Genomic DNA, 18,699 nt, shown 5'->3' with positions numbered 1-18,699 from the left:
AAAGCAAAATCCCCCACTCCACTGCACTTGGCGGGGAGATGCGGTCTCCTCTCCCTAGGCTCCCGCAGATAAGCTGCAAAACCGCACTCAGGGCTGATCTTTCTGCCAGACCAGCTGGGACCAGTTCACATGTCTCCTACACATGCTCCTCTGCACTTTCAGCAATGCTGGTGCAGCTCTGCGTGAGTCACAGCGGATCTGCAGGATCTCAGCCACACGCACACCCAAACTGATTTCAAACCACTCAGCTCACTCCAAGAGAGGAATCACAAAGAAGCTGAGCCACCTCGCAGTCGAGGTCACTAGAAGACACCTCCCCAACATCACGCTGCCAGCCAGACATGGAGACAGGATGTCAGAGGGGGCTTCCAGCAGTACGACAATCTCTGAGATGCTAGTTAATGCATCTTACACACACACCAGGTATGGATTTATCTGGCCATGTGTTTTAAGAGACAGGATTTTTCCCCCAGGTCAGACTGGTAGAGATAGCTGGAGTTTTGCCCACCTCTGTGACATGGCAAACAGCCACTCCTAGATTTCCCTGCCACCCCACCAGGGAATTTGATTCAATGTTACCCATCCCTCAACAAGGTCACTCCTTCCCTTTTTTGCAGCCCCCAGTCTTCTAACCCCCACCACTACCTGATGGTAAAAGCTGAACTCCAACAGTTTACTGCTTTGCAATATATCCATCTTAATTTAAGCCTTCTGAAAAAAACAACCAAACAAAAACACCACAACACAAACCACCACCCAAACCACCACAAAACGCTTCCCCCCCTCCTCCTCACCAACATTTGGTTTTAAACCTAGTAGAAACAGGGCACCAGTTTCAGTGCAAGACAGAAAATCGCCAATTCCACAGCTATTCAGAACTTAGGTTATGGTTTATCTTCTCTGAGCTCACTGCAGAGACCTGTACTCTTACTGCATACTCTGCAACCTCAATCAAAAACTCACCCAGAAATATTATAGGTTATGCAAGAGTCCTGCTCCAAGAAGCTATAGATACTGTCCTGAGAAGAAAGGATAAAGTACTTTTTGCATTCCCGTTTTTCAAGTTAGAGAAGACAGAGAGGTTTTGTTCACCACTCCCCACCCAACATTTAAAAATTATTCTCTTTAACTTATAAAAATTCCTTACTAAAGGAATGCTGTGTTTTCACATTCCTGCTGTGGATCCCATTGGAAGTCCAAAAAAATTCAAGGGAATTTTTCCAGCCAGTGAAGATTTCAGAACATGTTAGAATTGAACAAAAAATAATGCATGCATGATCTAACTCATCACACATTTGAATTACTGGGCCATTAACAAAAAACGGGCCTTCACATAACTAAATAAAAGCCATCTTCTCTCCATAAATCATCTTTCATTATTACAGTAATGCCAGAATTCCAGGAAAAGCAAAAAAGGTTGCTTTTGTAGAAACTACAAAACAGAAAACTATTACCACAACAACCAAAAACAACTGAAATATTCTGTAAATTACATAAGACTGCGGGGGGGTGGGGGGCGGGTGTTTGCCTGCCACCCTCAGGAACTCTAATTCCTTACGTGAAGCCAAACTACACTTTTGTACAACTGTAGCAACCTTCAACAACAATACTTATAAGAGTTTCTACCAGTCGAAGAAACCAGACTCAGTCTGAGCACTTCTCACTGCTCTGTGGTAAGGAGGATGATGCATTCAGCTGAACTACCAGTAAAAACATATTGACCTTTTTTCATTCACACCACTGAAAGTCCGTTTTAAACAAATAGCTAACTCTGAAATATATCCATATCTTATTGTAGGAACCAACAGAAAGCCAAATTCTCACTCATTTTAAGAAGGGAAGCAGAGATGAGTAGTGCTCTTTTTAAAGCATTACTTAAATTGTGCATAAAATTGCTTTAACTTACCATTTTCTAGAGCATCATCTGAAGACTAAGAAAGGAACATTAGTAATAAACACCTTAGTGGCCCATTTGGAAGACAGAAAGGATCCATGGGAGCTCGGTGCTTAACACCTTGAGTTTTGGTGGAATTTGGTTGGTCCCAATCTCATGCTCCTTTTAAAATCCCACCATAAAACCTCAGCGGGACCCCAGCAGAATTAAGAAATCCCAAAGATACTAAGCATGGAAGAAACGTGATACCCCGAGGTGACCCAATGCACAGCCGACAAGGCTGGTAAAATGGGATTTGGACTGAAGCAGTGCAGAAGTTTGAGTCTACAGCAAGCCTGAAATAAAACCTTCTGCTTAAGAAGCAGTGCACAAGCCTCTGCGCTGCTATCTGAGGCACATGGCATCACACTACAGGGAGCGATCAGCTCTACAGCTTTGAGCGGGTGGAAAGCAACAGCAAGCCTCTTCGCCCTTCCCCACTTCAGACTTCCAAGGACAGAAGAGGCTGGAAAAATGAAGCAAAAAAGGAGCCCCAGGAGGCAAGGACACTGCTGTTCAGGGCTCATTCTACAAGCTGTGACCTGCCCCTCCTCCTTGATACAGCACGATCCTCCTGAAGCAACAAATATTGACAAACGTTTTAAGAGACATGTGGTGTGGAAAGGGTTGTTTTCACTGGGAAGAAGCCAAGCTGATACTTCCCATATGGTGATATCATTACTAGTGTTTCCATATGGTGAAGACATTTCCTGCATAACCTTCTCAAAACGAACGGGGAGGAGATAACTGTGGGGGAAGGGAGAGGACATCATTCAAACCCAGGTCCTCAATATGATCTCCCCCAGAAAGACACCTATCCAGCATTCCCCCTTCTCTGCAAAAAGCTGGTTATATGCACAGCAGGACTTCAGAGAACACACAGAAATCTGCCTTCCATACCAGCCTCTACCTGTAAAGCACATTTGCCACTTACTACTTCCTCAAAGCTCTGTACATACAAGGATGTTAAAAAACCAAAGGACTGAAAAGAGAGACAGAGCTTGCGAGTTATTGCTGACACTGCCCTCCTGCACTGTGATACAATAGGAAGTTTTATGAATCCTCCTGTTTCACACTTATGTTTTCTCTTCAGCATCTTTCCCCTGGATTCTTCACTCTCATTTCAAGCCCAAAAGGAGAACGTAACATTTTCACGTGGCCCAGAGCTGCAAAGATCTTAGCTGCTCTAAAAGGAGAGCTTGCAGCAGCACAGCACACACATCCTTCTAAAGATGGGGATGCAAGAAATTGATTCTGATGAGGTTTCATCTGCTGTGACTCTCCAAATCAAAAAGGTTTAAAGAGAATCTTACTTTAATATCTGGAAATTGGCCAAGGTACGTATCCATGGTCAGAAGTGCCTGATCCACCAGCTTCTGATGGAAATCCGTCCAGAGGAGATCATTGTTCTGAAAAACAAACGTAATGAGCCAACTATTAAGAACACAGAGCTCTGCATTTCTGTTTTTCTCCATGAGTGCTACAGTCAACAATTTCAGTCCCCCAGAGCTCTTAAGAAATAGTCATTTCTTTGGAAAAACTAAGTAGAGAAATTAGTTGAAAACAGAGGTCATGCCAGAAATGTAGAAACAGAAAAGAAAGCCTGATGCTGCTAATTCAGGTGACCTCTCCAAGGACACAGCGCCCTTTGTGAATCTTCCTTTGAGGGCCTATCTTTTCCCCCGCGATGCTAGCTCAAGCCCATGCAATGGAAGGAAAGATGAAGGTCAGGCTGGCTTTACCCCCTTCTCCCAGCAGCCACAAAAATGAGACACCTGACACCCCTAGGCACCATTTTCTGCTTTTCATTACAACCCAGCTTTCTGGAGGATAATGAACAATAACAGAAAGCTATTCTAGCAGTCTTCAGCCTTCACACCACCTGCCTCCACAGCCCAACGGAGGTCACATCCAAGGCTTGCACCCTAACCTGTGCATGCTTTATCCTTGATCTTATCTCAGGCACAGTAACTTCCCATCAACACCTTGGATTAGGTGGAAATTGCCCCTCTCTCCTGTTTTTCCACTTGAACAAAGGGGTTTGGCTAAAATATTCAGGAAAAATGCCCACTTTATGTGGGAATTTTTTTTTGGGGGGGGCAGGAATAGCACTTTTCTCCTGCCTGTCTTTTTGTGAAAGAGAGAAATATAAACAAAGGCATTAAAGGTAGAGAGCTGGAAATATTCCTGCAGACCCTCAGAGTAGCTACAGTTAGTTCTCAGGACTCATGCTCCCTTTGACCTCTCTGGCTCAAATTCTCTGAAGGGACAGTCTCCCAGGAGGCACCGCAGTGGCTCAGGACAAAACAAGGCCAGAGAACATGAAGCCAATCCAGTTGAATTACAACTCCATTATTTACTGCAACAGCACTTCCTAACGTTTCCATGTTAATGCAAGAATTGACCTGGAAATGTTCAGGTTTTGTTTGATTTATGTGCTTTGAAGCCAGTATTTCCTGGGCAAGATGCAGATGTTATTTCAGGTGAGATTTTCTGCAGAGGAAAGCAGAGGAAGGGAAGAATCCCTCTCCTGCTCTCCTCTCTATTCCTTTCCCACTGCTCCAATGCCATAGACAGCTGCAGATAAGCCCAGTCCTGCAGCCTCATGGGAGATGGATCCACAGATCTGAACTGCCACAGCTGCTGCTCAGCAGAACAGCTGAGCAAGAGAGCAGAGGGCACCTGCCTCCAGCTGGACCCACCCCGCACACACGTCAAGGGGGATCCAAGCTGTCAAATGACAGGCTGTGCCCTAAGCTCCACAGAAAACACCTGGGCAAGTTGAACAGGCATCACCTCACCAAGGGATGAAAAGAACAGCAGGTTGGGATGACACATGGCTCAGCCAAATAAGGTGGCAGTCAAAATATGGCAGCTGGTGGTACTGCTGTGAGTGGGAGGTTGTTGCAGCTACACAATGGCTGCTCTGACCATGCTTTGGCCATAGATTTAGCCACCCCTTTCTCTTGCACAGAGCGTAAGCAATACGTGCAGTTGACCCTACTGACTCTCTCGGCATCCTCTGTCCCTGTTTAGCCACTGTTGGGGGAACAAATTGCTTGTGGGCATAAGCATATGGCTCTGTGTAGCATTCAAGTATCTGGGGACAAGGTCCTACACAGACAAAAATACATGCCACATCCCTTCAGCTTTCCCTTCTTCCCAATGCTGAGTTGGTCTCTCCAATTCTTCTGCAAAGTCATATGCCTGAAGAAATTTGGCACAGACACAGCTTCCAAAGCTCATCTCCACTGACAGACAAAGCCTGGTGACCCCACATCCTGGACAGAGTCTTACCTCTGCTATTTTATTTGTGTCATCTCTCCCAGGCCAATCCGGCTCATAAACTTCCTGCAAACACTCTGTCAGCTTCTTGGAGGCCTCGTGCATGGCTAGGAAAAAAGAGGGAACTGCTTCAGAAAGCAGGAAATAGTGTGTTCCTCACAGTTTAACCCTCATCCTGAGGAATGGGGACACAGGAGGGTTATAACAAATACTAAGCTCTTCCTTATAGAATGTCTGATCCTTAATAACAGAGATGGAAGATAACCAGAGGGAGAAAGGAACCAAGGATGCAGTCGCATCAAACCCTTTGTGTTCATCACAAACCCCTAGCAGAAGATATAAGAGTCTATCTGCTAAGACAGCACCACCTATTTGGCATCAAAGCACAACCCCATTCCATCCCAGCTGATCCTGAAGGATTCTGAAAGATCCCCCACCCAGACAAGGCTGACCTTTCCTACAACTCTCGCCTGAGGAAACACCAGGAAGGGGATGGCTGCAGAAACATCACCGCATAGGTGAGCACTAGAGGGGAAACAATCTTCTGCTTATGCAGACCTTACCTTTTACGGAAGCCAAGTAAGTTCGGAGGTCCTTCTGCAGCCTTGTGCCTTCGGACTGTGAACATAAGGAGAAGACCACCAGTTATTCTCTCACATAAAGAGACTGTAAGAAGGATGAGTCAAGCATTTCTAAATAAAGAAAAACGATCTTGCAGATGGGCTACACACCAGCCCTATGACCACATGAGTCATAAATGTTAACAGGGAGACCACACAGCCCTCTGACTTGGTAAGCCCACAGCCAGTGACCTGCAGGCATGTTTGGCCAACAATACCACCAAGGTACCGAGTAACTTGATGGGGGTAAAGCTGTGATTTGCTCTGCCTAGCAGAGCCAGCTTTAGTGTTTTGATTTCATACAAGCAACTAGAGAGGGTCCTAAGGGCAACAATTAGTTTATAAGCCCAGGGCTAGTGGGTCTATGCAACAAATGTAACTGAAGAGAGTCTGTATGATATAGAAGACAGATGCAATTGATTTATTTTGTACTAGTTTGGAAACAGTTTAGCTCACCACTTTTTCCTGCCATGCTGCAAACCAAAACCCCAGTGCAAAGTGGGTACAAGGGACCTCTGACCTGCCCAAACATCCTGTCTAAGTTGTCCTGTGCAGCAGGGCTTGCAAATACAGTTAATCATCTTTTTCTTTAGCTTCACTGTGGAGCTGGCCTGCCAGCAGCAGATCTCACTCACTAGGAAACAAAGGATTAAAGCCAGAAGCTGAGCTGAGTTTCGCCAGGTTGAGCCTTCAGATGACACAGCTGAGTGCAGTACAAGAGCCTGGGTTAGAAAGGGTTGTGGACATTTTTACAGCAAAAGTTGGCTCAGACATGCACACGTACATGCACTCCCCATACGACTGCTCTCCTGCACTAGGATAAGCATACTCAGGTCCACCTCCCCTCTACCTTGCCATGTGTCACTGACAGGGGTGCAAAGCAGACAGGGAAATACTCCCAAATCCAGACAGTGACATTAAGCAAAACAGAAACGAAAGGAAGAGCAAGGCTTGAGAAGTTGACCGACACCACCATGGAGCATGTCAAAGCAAGGGAAGGAACAAACATTGAGGACATCTGTGTAGACAACCTCTGGAGTATGCAAGAAGTACAGAAAAAATTTGAGCAGCAAAGATCTGTTATAAAAGGGTTTCCTTTACCCTGTGGGATCTCACTATCCCCCAAAGTAGCTGTAAAAACAAGAATGCAGGAAAGCAACAACTACACCTCACACCTTCCTCACAACCTGCTACTATTCCTCCTCTTCTTTCTCAGTTTGTGTCCCATTGGGGGGGCCCCCAACATAATGAATTTTGACAGCTGAAGACAACTCCAGAGACAGCGAGCTCACAGGACATCTCTGACAGCTGCCTCAGAGCTACTAGCTTCAAAAGCAGATGTTTCCCATCAGCCCTCCTCACAACTCAGGCATCTCTTGCCTCAACTGAGCTCATGCTGTGATCCCTTGTGCTCTCAGTGCAGCTATGCTCTCTAAGCAGAGGCTAAATCTGCCAGCTGTTGAAGTGGCAGTGCTAGCATAGCTTTGTAGAGAAATCCATCTGCTTCCAACACTATGGCCCAATTTGTTTTCCTTGCCTCGAAAGTTCTGGATGAGTTCATATTTGTTTTTTTCCTACTGCCATCAGCAAAGGAAATGAGGGATGGGAAAGAGCTGGCCACTTTTATACAAGAAAGTCAGACTCCTAGCCTGGAGAAGCATTGGGAATTGACCCAAAGAGAGTACAAGAGGAAAGGAATAACGACCACATCTGCTGCAAAAGCCCTAGGAGTTCTTAAAACACAGAGCAAACAAATTTAGAGCCTTTTGCTGGCTTAAGGTGAATGTGGAAACCTGGGCAGATGAAGCCTTCCTAGCAGTGCAATCAGAAACCACCAGGGAAGAGGTGCCAGAGTAATCAAACAGCACACACACAGAGGACCATCAGGGAGACTGAGCTGACAAGCAGCAGTTCAATCAAGCTGTAATACGTGTTTGCTTGTGCCTGATGCAGGAAGCAAGAAAGGCTTAGAGGAAAGCAGTGCTGTCTCCCTAGAATTGCTCCATGCTAGAAATCACAGACTGGAACTGGCAAGATCAGATGTCAGAACACAAGATGAAATGGCACAGAACAAATTATAATGCAAAATCCCTCAGATGGATACATTATCATCCTGCAGCTGTATCATTTTTAAAACTGACTACATTTGAACACACAATGTTGAGGTTATCAGAAACTAAATCGGCAGGCAAGGTCCTCTGCAGAACATGCCCACCACATACTTGGGCATTGCAACGTCTAGAACTGTAACTCTCAAAATTATAGCCTCTAAAATCAGAAACCACCTCTAAAATTATGCCCATACTTGCCTGAGTCCTTCCAAAGCAGCACATGACAGAACCCAGACTCATGAACTCTTCAAGTCTCGATAGCCAGTCCCAAAGTCACGAGGACAACAGGATCCTCTGAGAGGTACACCGGCACCACAATTAAACATGAAATCAAGATTTTTAGATAGACCACCTGAAAAAACTGCAAGTCAGGGCCCAAATACTGGAGTGCGCAATTGCAGCAATGCACAGCTAGCCTTCTGTGTTCTCCAGGCATCCTCATCACCACTTGTCGCGCCGTGATGTGCAGTCAGCCAATATACAGTGCTGCATCCTGCAATTGGAGTGGTCTTTCTTAGCCACCCCTTGCTGATGTTTAAAGTCAGAGTTACAGCTGATCTCCATGACTATGGGGTTACCTAAGCCTCTTAAAAGTACCAAGCCTGCCAGGGAGAGTGAATAGACTTTACAGCCTGTAAGATCTGCAGGCAGAATGATTTTCAAAGAGAGGCCCATGTTCAGAGTTTTGCCATGAATCCCATTTCCCCAGCTCCCCTGGGCACCTGGAGTTCCCAGCCAAGACCCTCTTTGGCATTTCCATTGCTTTATTTCTTGTCCACCAGTAAAGCAGCTCCCTCACTTGCTACAAGGGTTTCTTTTTATTATTTTAAGCATTAATGCTTTCCCAAGAAACTTCAGCAACTGCTTTCTCTCTGTGCATGCAGCACCTGCTTTCTTCAAGCAGGCTATAGCAAGCTGTCAAGTACAGCCACGATTCTGCATAAACACCTCTTGCAACACAGTTAGACACCGTCAAATACTGTATAGAACAGAAGCTTTCAACACCCTTGAGTGCACGTTTAAAAGATGCTTCCTAAACTCAGAGGTAAAAAAGTAGGGAAGAGAGTTAATCTGGAAAATTAATCCACTTCCCAGTTATTGGAAGAGCTTAAGAGGTTTAAGGGTGTGCAGAGGGAAGTTATAGAGGTGTGGTTGAATCTAAGTATGTTCAAAAATTTAATAGCATAGTAATTTTTAAATTGCAAGAACATAAAAAAAAGAAGAAAGCGTGTGTGTGTATACACATAACAGAGTAACAAAACTCCACAAAAGGAAAATAAAACTAGGACAAAAATTGAAGCTCAGTGCTGATCCTGAACCCCATATTCATTTCTCATCCCTGCACTAAAAAACTGACTTAACACCTTTGCACAGGGACAATGACACTGTGCCTTGATGTAGAAGTGACCACAATAAGTTGTTCTACTCAAACACACAAATGTCATCTTGTTTGAGCAGATTTTGCTATATTTGCAATCACAGTGTAATTCAACCCTGTGAGCCTATAACACAACCAGGTATAATATGAAGGACAGTATGTACAGGAAGATGCATATTTAAAAATAGAAGTGCTTGCTTGAGAGGCTGGAAGAGCTCTCTCTCCAAAGACCTAATGAACCACCTATTACTGATAGCTCTGTTAAGTTAAAACACAAGAGTGGTTTTGTTTCTTTGTGCTTTCTTGTTTTGTTGGGGGGTTGTTACTTACAATACCTTTCACTGAGCACTAGCTAAGTATGTGATTTTCTGTAGGACTGTTTCTTGGTAGTAGACAGGTTTCCTAAAGCCCTTTTTTTGCCCCCCAATCTTCAAAAGAAATTCTTTCATCCTAACATTAGACTGTGACCCCTTCTTTACATAACCTCCCTGGTTTTGCAGTTCTGATGGGAACGATTTTTATTATCAGCGGGGATGTTCTACACCTGAGAGGGACAGGTAATGTCCTGTTCAGATTAGATTAATATAGAGCTGGAAGAGCAGACTGAAATTATAAAGGGGGGGGGAAGCATTGAAACAACAGCTCCAGATAAGCCTCCACTCAGCAAAACTTCAGAGCTGTTAAGACACAAAGCATGAACAACCGGTAAGAAGCTCCCATCCTCACCCATCCTCGGGTACCAGGCAAGCTGTTAAACTTGTTTGCTACCTAGGACTGAAATGGAAACTGCTGGACATGAAGGGTTCTTGCGTGGACAGAAAGTCTCTCTCTGGTTGTGGACCATTACAGTCACTAGGTCAAACCTACACTGCAAGAGCAAAGATTTAAGTCCACACTGCCTGCCCTGCAGGCTGAAGTTCTACCAAACACCACGGGGTATGGGCAGAGATGGATGCAGCCCGTGCCAGCAGCAGCTTGTCTCTCATGCATTTGGTGTGAAACACTGTAAACCAAACCAGAACTTCCACACAAGTGACAGCTCATGAAGGGTATCAAAACCCAGCCGCTCTGCCAGGCGGAAACACAACATTGTGCCAGGTGTAAGGGCTGCCACCAGCCTCCCACTCTCTGTCTCTCCAGCGAGTATTTCAAATGCAGGGGAAGAGAAGCCAAAGCCTGGCACACCTCAGGCAGGGGCTGTGTTGCACCTTTGCAGCAGGCCTCTTGCTCCCAGGTCTGCAAGGACAATTTCGAGGACAGACCCTTGTGCCACTACCTGAACACAAGTGACACTGGGAAAGGGAAGGAGGGGGGAGCCTTCAAATGAACTTTTTGGGAGGTTAATTTCCAAAGATAATCTGTCATGAGGGAGTAATATGGGGGCCAGTTGTGCTGCTTGTCAAGCCTTCAAGGGACACAGGCGAGCCCTGTAGCCCTGCAGAAGCATGGTTATGTCCAGCTCGTTTGTCATGCAGCAAATCCATCTGTCTGAGCTAAAAAGCTCCTACCATTCAGAGACCTCAGAGTGGTGCTCTTATATGAACCTAAATGGACAGAGAGCTGGGAAGTGCAGTGCTTTCCCTTATGTCCACTCAACCACCGTTTGAGAGAACCACAAGACGCCTTGGTTGAAAATGCGTAAGTGATTTTTACACCTGCTCTCCATTCATTGACAGCCCACGCATGGGAACATTTGTCAGTGGCCCAACGCAATCATTAGAGTCAGAGGAGCCTCTAATCAAACAGCAAACAGGGCCACTGCCTGGTCACACCCCAGCCAGTTCCACAGGTGAGTTGTTCTGTCACAAGCCTACAACAAAAGATCAGCTTTCCTCCAGACTTGTATTTCCCACTGGAGCAGACCTTGTAAGGAAAGGCCACAGAAATCTCACACATAGCTATACTACACATACATATCATACCTATAAAAACAAAAACAAGTGCGTATATATGCACATACAGTTGAAGTTTTTTCCCCAGTCTGCTTGGCATCATAACTACTCCTCAGCCTTGGATATCCTAACAATCCAGCTATCTCACATTTATGGTTTGCCTTGTAAAACAGGCATTGTTTGCATTTATTTTAGTAGTAGGGAAACTGAGGGCCAAAGCAAAACCAACAGACCCCAAGCAGCAAATGCAGAGCAGCCTCCAGTGCCTTTGATAAATTATTTGGAGAATTTAGTTCATGGTCTGTCCTGCAAGATGGGAAAAGAAATTCAGCTATAGGGGATACAGAGGCAGTGCTCCTTTAACAGGCTTCTCGGTGCACCACTAGAACTCGTGGCTTTGGAAATTGAAAAGCCATCCCAGACAGCCAGATCAAGAAGTTTGGATTTGAGTTTTTCAGTATTTCTCCTTTAAAAAGGTTATTTCCTGATTGCTGATACTTAAAAATAATATGGAAAAGTCACACCTGGTAATGTCATGTTGTCAGAAAGAAGCCAAACTGTATTCCTCTGCGTACAAGAGAATATCATTGGTGGATATGCTATAGAGATGCTGCATGAAATTCTGGAGCAAGAGCTACTATTGCTGCCAACAAGAGAATGAGCATTAGTCTCCAGGAATCTGCAGTCAGCTCCGGTTAGACATAAGTCAAGGTCAGACTGAAAGATTTTCATTATATTCAGCTGTGGCAAATCCCTTCTCATCTGGTTTTGCGACACATAACCACATCTGCTGAGTCTTAACAGACACAATGCAGCTGCCGCTAACAGCTCCAGAAAAAGATCCTAAATAAGTCAGGGCACAAAGGGGCTAAAAGATTTCTTCAGCACCATCTGAGCTTTGGTGTGGCATGCGTTTCCTGCCATGAAACAGAAACAACACTTTCCTTAACACCAAGCACTACAGTGCAAGTCCCCTGAGGTAACTGATCTTTTCCCCTCCTCTGGGTGGCTGAAAGCTCCAGATAAAAACAAAACAAACCCCCCCCCCACACACACACACACCCCAAAACCACACCCAGTTCAAGATATAAACCCACTGCTGTTTAAGTAGGAGGGTGGGTGAAAATTGCTACACTGTTAAAATATTTGTGTGCTAAAAATATAGGGATGAAGTCTACATGTGAAAGAATAATGACTCAGGCCTGACACAGTGATTGTGCAAGGTTAAGGAAGAAGTTAGATTTAGATCTTAGCCATGGAAGGATGTTCCCTTTTCACCATTTGCTTTCTTTGTCTCTTCTGCCTTCCGCTGCGCTTAGGAAACTGAATCTGCATTGTTCTATTTTATTTTTTATTTCTAATCTGTTTCCCATCCTATCCATCTTTCAGAGACACAATGTTGGTCTTATGTCTCTGCTTCCAGCCCAGCGGGAAAAGTTACATTACAAAGCAGCTGCTAACTGAAGGAAGTGTTCTGGTTGAGCTATTTCTTTTCCTAAACTTGGGTCTAGAACAAGTATTATTTTTCAGCATACACTCTCACTGACTCCATGATAGGGACACTGGAAGACAGTGTAATTTCTCATAAGTGAACAGCTACGAGTTGTGGGTCACTTCAATAGGCCTATGGCATCGTTTAATTTAATGGGCTTTAATTGCATATTGCAGCAGATGACTGGAAGCTAATGCTGAAACTCAGGGTGTAATTACATATCACCAATTATCTTACCAGCTGTTTGTTGAAATTCTGCACGCACTGTTCAAACTGCTCATCTTTTGTTTCATCGGCTTTCCCAAGCTTCTGAAGGACCTGCAGAAAGAGAGGAGAAAGATAGGAGATTTCAAACACAGCTATAGCAAAGCAGAGACAAAGAAACAGTTGCAGGTATTTGTTCAGGAGGCTGAAAGAAGAAAAGTTAAAGTCTCCCTTATTCTTGCTCTAATAATTTCTGGAATATTTCTCTACGCACTCATAGTTTGAAAAAGGACTTACAGACGAATCAGGATGAACTCACACCTCTTACACTTTGCTGTACCAAAGAGCATGACTGAGGTTTGTCCTTCACTGGTCTAATACTTTTTGCAGACAAGGCAATAGCAACCCAGTTGTTTATCTCCTGGACCAGCAAGAAACAAACCACATCCCTAATATGCCTTGTATTGTGTGGTTACACTTATCCTGATTTAACACTAGACTCTGGTCCAGACAGGGTGGGGTTTTTTTTGCTCCCAGAACAGCTGGGCTGTCCTCAAACACAGAAAGCCATGCAGAGACCTCCTTAGAGAGAAAAGGTGGCTGGAGCAGTGAAAGTCCCACCTTCTTTCCACCTTTTCTCACTATGCACATGCTTGGCAGGAGCTGGCTGTTGAGAGCAACTGGGGACCTTACGTCATGAATCTACATGACACTCAGTCTAAGTATCACATCTGAGAGCGTCAGCAGCCAGCCCTGTTCCTCTCACCGCCTCCCTGCACAGCTCACCACAGCCTCTAAAAAAATCCTTATCAGACTACTTCCCTTATCACACTTCTCTCTTAATGATCTCTCCATACAGCTAAGTGGATGGCTTCTAGGCTTTGAACAAAGCACTTCATTTTCGGGGCAGGAAGGTAGGTCCATCACAAGAGGGCTGGGCAAACTGCAGCTGTGGAGGAGGGCAGCAGTTATTTGTCATGCCCCAAGCAACTCCAGCAGCAGGGAGACAAGAATGTAAACTATAGCTGTTTAAGCTTGATTATAACATCTTTGTTAATCGAAAAGAAAACCTGACCATGCCAAAAAAAAAAAAAAAAAAAAAGGCCTTGTCTCTCAGGGCCAGTAAAAACAGAGAAAAGCCTACTCAGTCTTCAGTCACAGGAGGACTGGAGCCAGAGGTGGGCTAGAAAGGGTGCCAAGGGAACACCTCGAAAACCAAGGGAGCCCTGGCTGGCAAAAGCATGACTGCCCAAGAGGCAGAAAGCACTGGAAAGCCGAAGTCTCTCTTGCTCTGCTGAGCACAGCAGTCCTTTAGCCACAGGTCTCAGCCATCATGTTCAGCCCCTCTTGGAGGGAAGAGGATCAAGATGGAAAAGCAGGTGCATGTTACTGCCATCGGGTCTACAGGAAGGCCACTAGTGTCTCCATACCAGCCGCTCTGAGGGACTGCCAGGTAGCCATGACAGCCACCCAAACCAGCTTCCTCCAGCTCCCTTTGCTACACGCACAGATCTTCTCAGAGAGCGTAAAGAGGAAAAGGCTGGGCTACTCAATGCCTTCTTTGCCTCAGTCTTTAACAGGCAGACCAGTTATCCTCAGGGTACTCAGCCCCCTGAGCTGGAAGACAGGGACAACGAGCAGGATGAACCCCCCATAATCCAAGAGGAAGCAGTTAATAACCTGCTACGCCACCTGGATGCTCACAAGTCTATGGGGCCGGATGGGATCCACCCAAGAGTGCTGAGGGAGCTGGCGGAGGTGCTCGCCAAGCCACTCTCCATCATTTATCAGCAGTCCTGGTTAACGGGGGAGGTCCCGGACGACTGGAGGCTTGCCAATGTGACGCCCATCCACAAGAAGGGCCGGAAGGAGGATCCGGGGAACTACAGGCCTGTCAGCCTGACCTCGGTGCCGGGGAAGATGATGGAGCGGTTCATCTTGAGGGCGCTCACAAGGCATGAGCGGGACAACCAGGGGATCAGGCCCAGCCAGCACGGGTTCATGAGAGGCAGGTCCTGCTTGACCAACCTGATCTCCTTCTATGACCAGGTGACCCACTTAGTGGACGAGGGAAAGGCTGTGGATGCGGTCTACCCAGACTTCAGTAAGGCCTTTGACACCGTCTCCCGCAGCATTCTCCTAGAGAAGCTGGCGGCTCACGGCTTAGACAGGTGGACTCTGCGCTGGGTCAAAAACTGGCTGGACGGCCAGGCCCAGAGAGTTGTGGTGAATGGAGTTACATCCAGTTGGCGGCCAGTCACGAGCGGTGTTCCCCAGGGCTCAGTTTTGGGGCCGGTCTTGTTCAATATCTTTATCAATGATCTGGATGAGGGGATCGAGTGCACCCTCAGTCAGTTTGCAGACGACACCAAGTTGGGCGGGAGTGTTGATCTGCTCGAGGGTAGGAAGGCTCTGCAGAGGGACCTGGACAGGCTGGATCGATGGGCCGAGGCCAACTGTATGAGGTTCAACAAGGCCAAGTGCCGGGTCCTGCACTTTGGCCACAACAACCCCATGCAGCGCTACAGGCTTGGGGAAGAGTGGCTGGAAAGCTGCCTGTCGGAAAAGGACCTGGGGGTGTTGGTCGACAGCCGGCTGAATATGAGCCGGCAGTGTGCCCAGGCGGCCAAGAAGGCCAATGGCATCCTGGCCTGTATCCGAAATAGTGTGGCCAGCAGGAGTAGGGAAGTGATCGTGCCCCTGTCCTCGGCACTGGTGAGGCCGCACCTCGAACACTGTGTTCAGTTTTGGGCCCCTCACTACAAGAAGGACGTTGAGGTGCTGGAGCGTGTCCAGAGAAGGGCAACGAGGCTGGTGAGGGGTCTGGAGAACAAGTCTTATGAGGAGCGGCTGAGGGAACTGGGGTTGTTTAGCCTGGAGAAAAGGAGGCTGAGGGGAGACCTCATCGCTCTCTACAACTACCTGAAAGGAGGTTGTAGTGAGGTGGGTGTTGGTCTCTTCTCCCAAGTAACTAGCGACAGGACGAGAGGAAATGGCCTCAAGTTGCGCCAGGAGAGGTTTAGATTGGACATGAGGAAAAAATTTCTTTGCTGAAAGAGTGGTTAACCATTGGAACAGGCTGCCCAGGGAAGTGGTTGAGTCACCATCCCTGGAAGTATTTAAAAGAGGTGTAGATGCGGCACTTAAGGACATGGTTTAGTGGGCATGGTGGTGTTGGGTTGTCGGTTGGACTCGATGATCTTAGAGGTCTTTTCCAACCTTAATGATTCTATGATTTTTCCGCTGCAGGGCAGGGATCAGACTTTCATGTTTGGTCCCCAAAATGGCATTGAGAAGGTCCACGCAAGAGGATGTGGAATAGAATATTTTCAGTTGGAAGGAACCTACAACAATCATCTAGTTCAACTGCCAATGCACCTATTGGCCCACTTTCATCTTTTTACACAGCCAAGGCAGAGGACATTTGTGTTAGGTCTATTTGGCTAATCTCAGTTCCCCTCTCCCCCATATAAGCACACATATTCCCAGCTCACCCCTGACCACAATAACTGACTCTAGCGCAAGACACAATAAATCAGTGCAGTCATTCAGCACCGGCTCGTAAGTCCCCTTATTTAGGCTGGGACTAAACATCTAGGAGGGATTCACTGTTTTTCATTCTCCCTCTGTTCAACAGCCTCTCTTCACCTCCAGGAATCACTGAGGTATTCAAGTGTCAGCAAAAGGGGGGGAAAGGACACATACAGATGAAGACTGCCCTCTTTGTGACCAAGAGCTGAACCAAAAACCTCCAGAGTTAGAAGCACAACTTTCTACAGTTCAAGCGACAGCAGCAAACACTGCAGCTACAAGCACCTAACATGCTTGGTAAACCTGTGTGTGCAGTAGGACGTAGAGAGCACGAATATTCCCTTCTTCCTCTCAAACCCTTGGCACAGAAGAGCTTGTTGGAGGGCAGAAGCAGCAACATTGGTTGAACAGGTGAAGTCCTGTACACCAGCCACTGGTGCCTCCTTTGCTCATCTGCCCCAGTGAAGGGGAGCGCATGCCACAGCAATGCTGCTGCTGAGGCTATGCATTTCTCTGCCATGCCAGCAGGAGAGAAGGATTCAGTATGGCCTCTTCTTTGTCATCAAGTGGTATGGTGAACCTCTTCCAGAAAGGATGCTGCTCAAAGGCCCTGTGTTCAGCTGTACTACTAGGCTACTAGATCTATGGAGCACAGATTTCCCACCTGCTGCATGACTTCCACAGAGCCATAACGCCAGTAGCACACATCACCGATAACGATAAAGTATGCAAGCTGCAAATTCCAAAGCAGAATGATATTCTCAATGTGCAGATCAGTAGAATTGTTGGGAATACAAAGGAGCTTTTTATGGGGCAATGCATCTGTCTGGTTAGTCAGGAGACGCAATGCTTTCAGGCCTGGAGGGGAGGGAAGGAGACCATTTAACTGGGAGGAATCTGGAGTATGTCACCAGGGTCAAAGGTTTAGAACAGCCTCAGTGCTTCCTGGTGTTAAACACTGAGCAGCACCCATAGACTATTCATTGTGGTGGCCACACGCCTGCTTCCCAAGTTAATCTGCAGTTCCACTGCTCCTCTGGGGACAAGCACACTGAGTCTCGGGTCATCCGGCCAGCTGGGAAGATCTTGCTCCACTATGCTGAGGTGCTCTGCACAAGTCCTGCAAAAAGCTGGGCACTGGAAAGGGTTCTAACTCACAGTCTATCTCTAAGGAAGAAACTTCGGCTGCAACAGCAATGCTCAGCTGAGGAGCAGCTCTGAATGAGGGGGGAGGAAGTAATAAGAAACCTTGCATTTTTTCACAGTAGTGACATGGGGCGGGTGAAACAGAGGACTCGAGGACACCAGCAGAGGAACAAGGCAAGGAAAACAAAGCCAGTTACAAGAGAGAGAGACTGTGAGAAGTGAATCCCTGGCTACACCACAAAAACTGCTCTTGCTTCCAATACTCTTCCCTCATCTCGTAGATGAAGGCTTGTGCCCCACACCTGCTGGCCCTATAAGCGAGTCCCAGCCATACAGCCCACTCTGATCCCTTTATTACTTGCTATGACACAGCAGAGAGACAACAGCCCCGGGCTGCAGCAGGGCAGGGGTTATCTTCTCATACCACCCTCCCTCAAAAACAGATCTGCGCCATACAAACAGCCCAGAGGTCAAACCCCAAGGTCATCTGAGCAGCATAAAGTGATGGCTCCACAAGGCTGGCCCTCAAGCCTGCTCCCAGCTCTCCCATCAAAGAGCTGTACAGGCAAGCTGTACTAACAAATCCCTCTAGACCCCCTAAACCAGCCAGGGATGGAAGAGATGGCCCTGGGTGTGCTGCTGACCGCAGGCATGTCTGTGCTCACTGCTAATAACCCGTGAGCTCACAGGACAACTCCCCTCCCCAGGCTGGTACGTGCCGTCATAGGTCAGACTATTCCGGGTGAGCCACGGCTGCTCCCTCCCTTCCCCTGCGACGGTCTTTAATCCTCCAGCTTGCTGCAAAGCCAGATAAAGTTCGGATGGAAACTTCAGGCTCTTTGATAGCTATTAATGGAGCAGATTTACCAGGGTAAGAGTCAGGACCCCGCTGCGGCTCCCAAATCTCAGGGCGGATCAGAGATGGTGTGATCTGTCAGCTGCTGTCTGAAGGCAAACCACACCATGCAGTGGGCATGGATCTGGCATTTAAAAGATTAAGAAGCAACCATGGCTAGGCTCCTTGGTCTGCCCTTGACCTGAGAGGTCCTGGCCCTGCATAAGGATAGGGACCATTTCAAGACGGTGCAAGCCAGGGTGAAGGAGGGA

The 18,699-nt window shown here is 46.8% G+C and overlaps 1 protein-coding gene across 19 annotated transcripts in view; it reads right to left on the bottom strand.

Annotated features, from left to right (window-relative positions):
- BIN1 (bridging integrator 1) overlaps positions 1-18,699 on the bottom strand; it is a 106,426-nt gene that overhangs the window by 46,242 nt on the left and 41,485 nt on the right. For all 19 annotated transcript variants that reach the window (XM_076342897.1, XM_076342899.1, XM_076342901.1 and 16 more), the window contains exons 2-5: positions 12,949-13,029; positions 5,782-5,836; positions 5,231-5,325; positions 3,247-3,342 (exon numbers count right to left, since the gene is read on the bottom strand). In XM_076342897.1, the coding sequence (XP_076199012.1) occupies positions 3,247-3,342; positions 5,231-5,325; positions 5,782-5,836; positions 12,949-13,029 (327 nt within the window). The remainder of the gene's footprint in view (positions 1-3,246; positions 3,343-5,230; positions 5,326-5,781; positions 5,837-12,948; positions 13,030-18,699) is intronic.

This window comes from Aptenodytes patagonicus, chromosome 6 (genome assembly GCF_965638725.1).
Source record: "Aptenodytes patagonicus chromosome 6, bAptPat1.pri.cur, whole genome shotgun sequence".
Taxonomy (NCBI): domain Eukaryota; kingdom Metazoa; phylum Chordata; class Aves; order Sphenisciformes; family Spheniscidae; genus Aptenodytes; species Aptenodytes patagonicus.
Note: the sequence above shows the minus strand (reverse complement) of the source record. Positions and strands in the feature narration are given on the sequence as shown.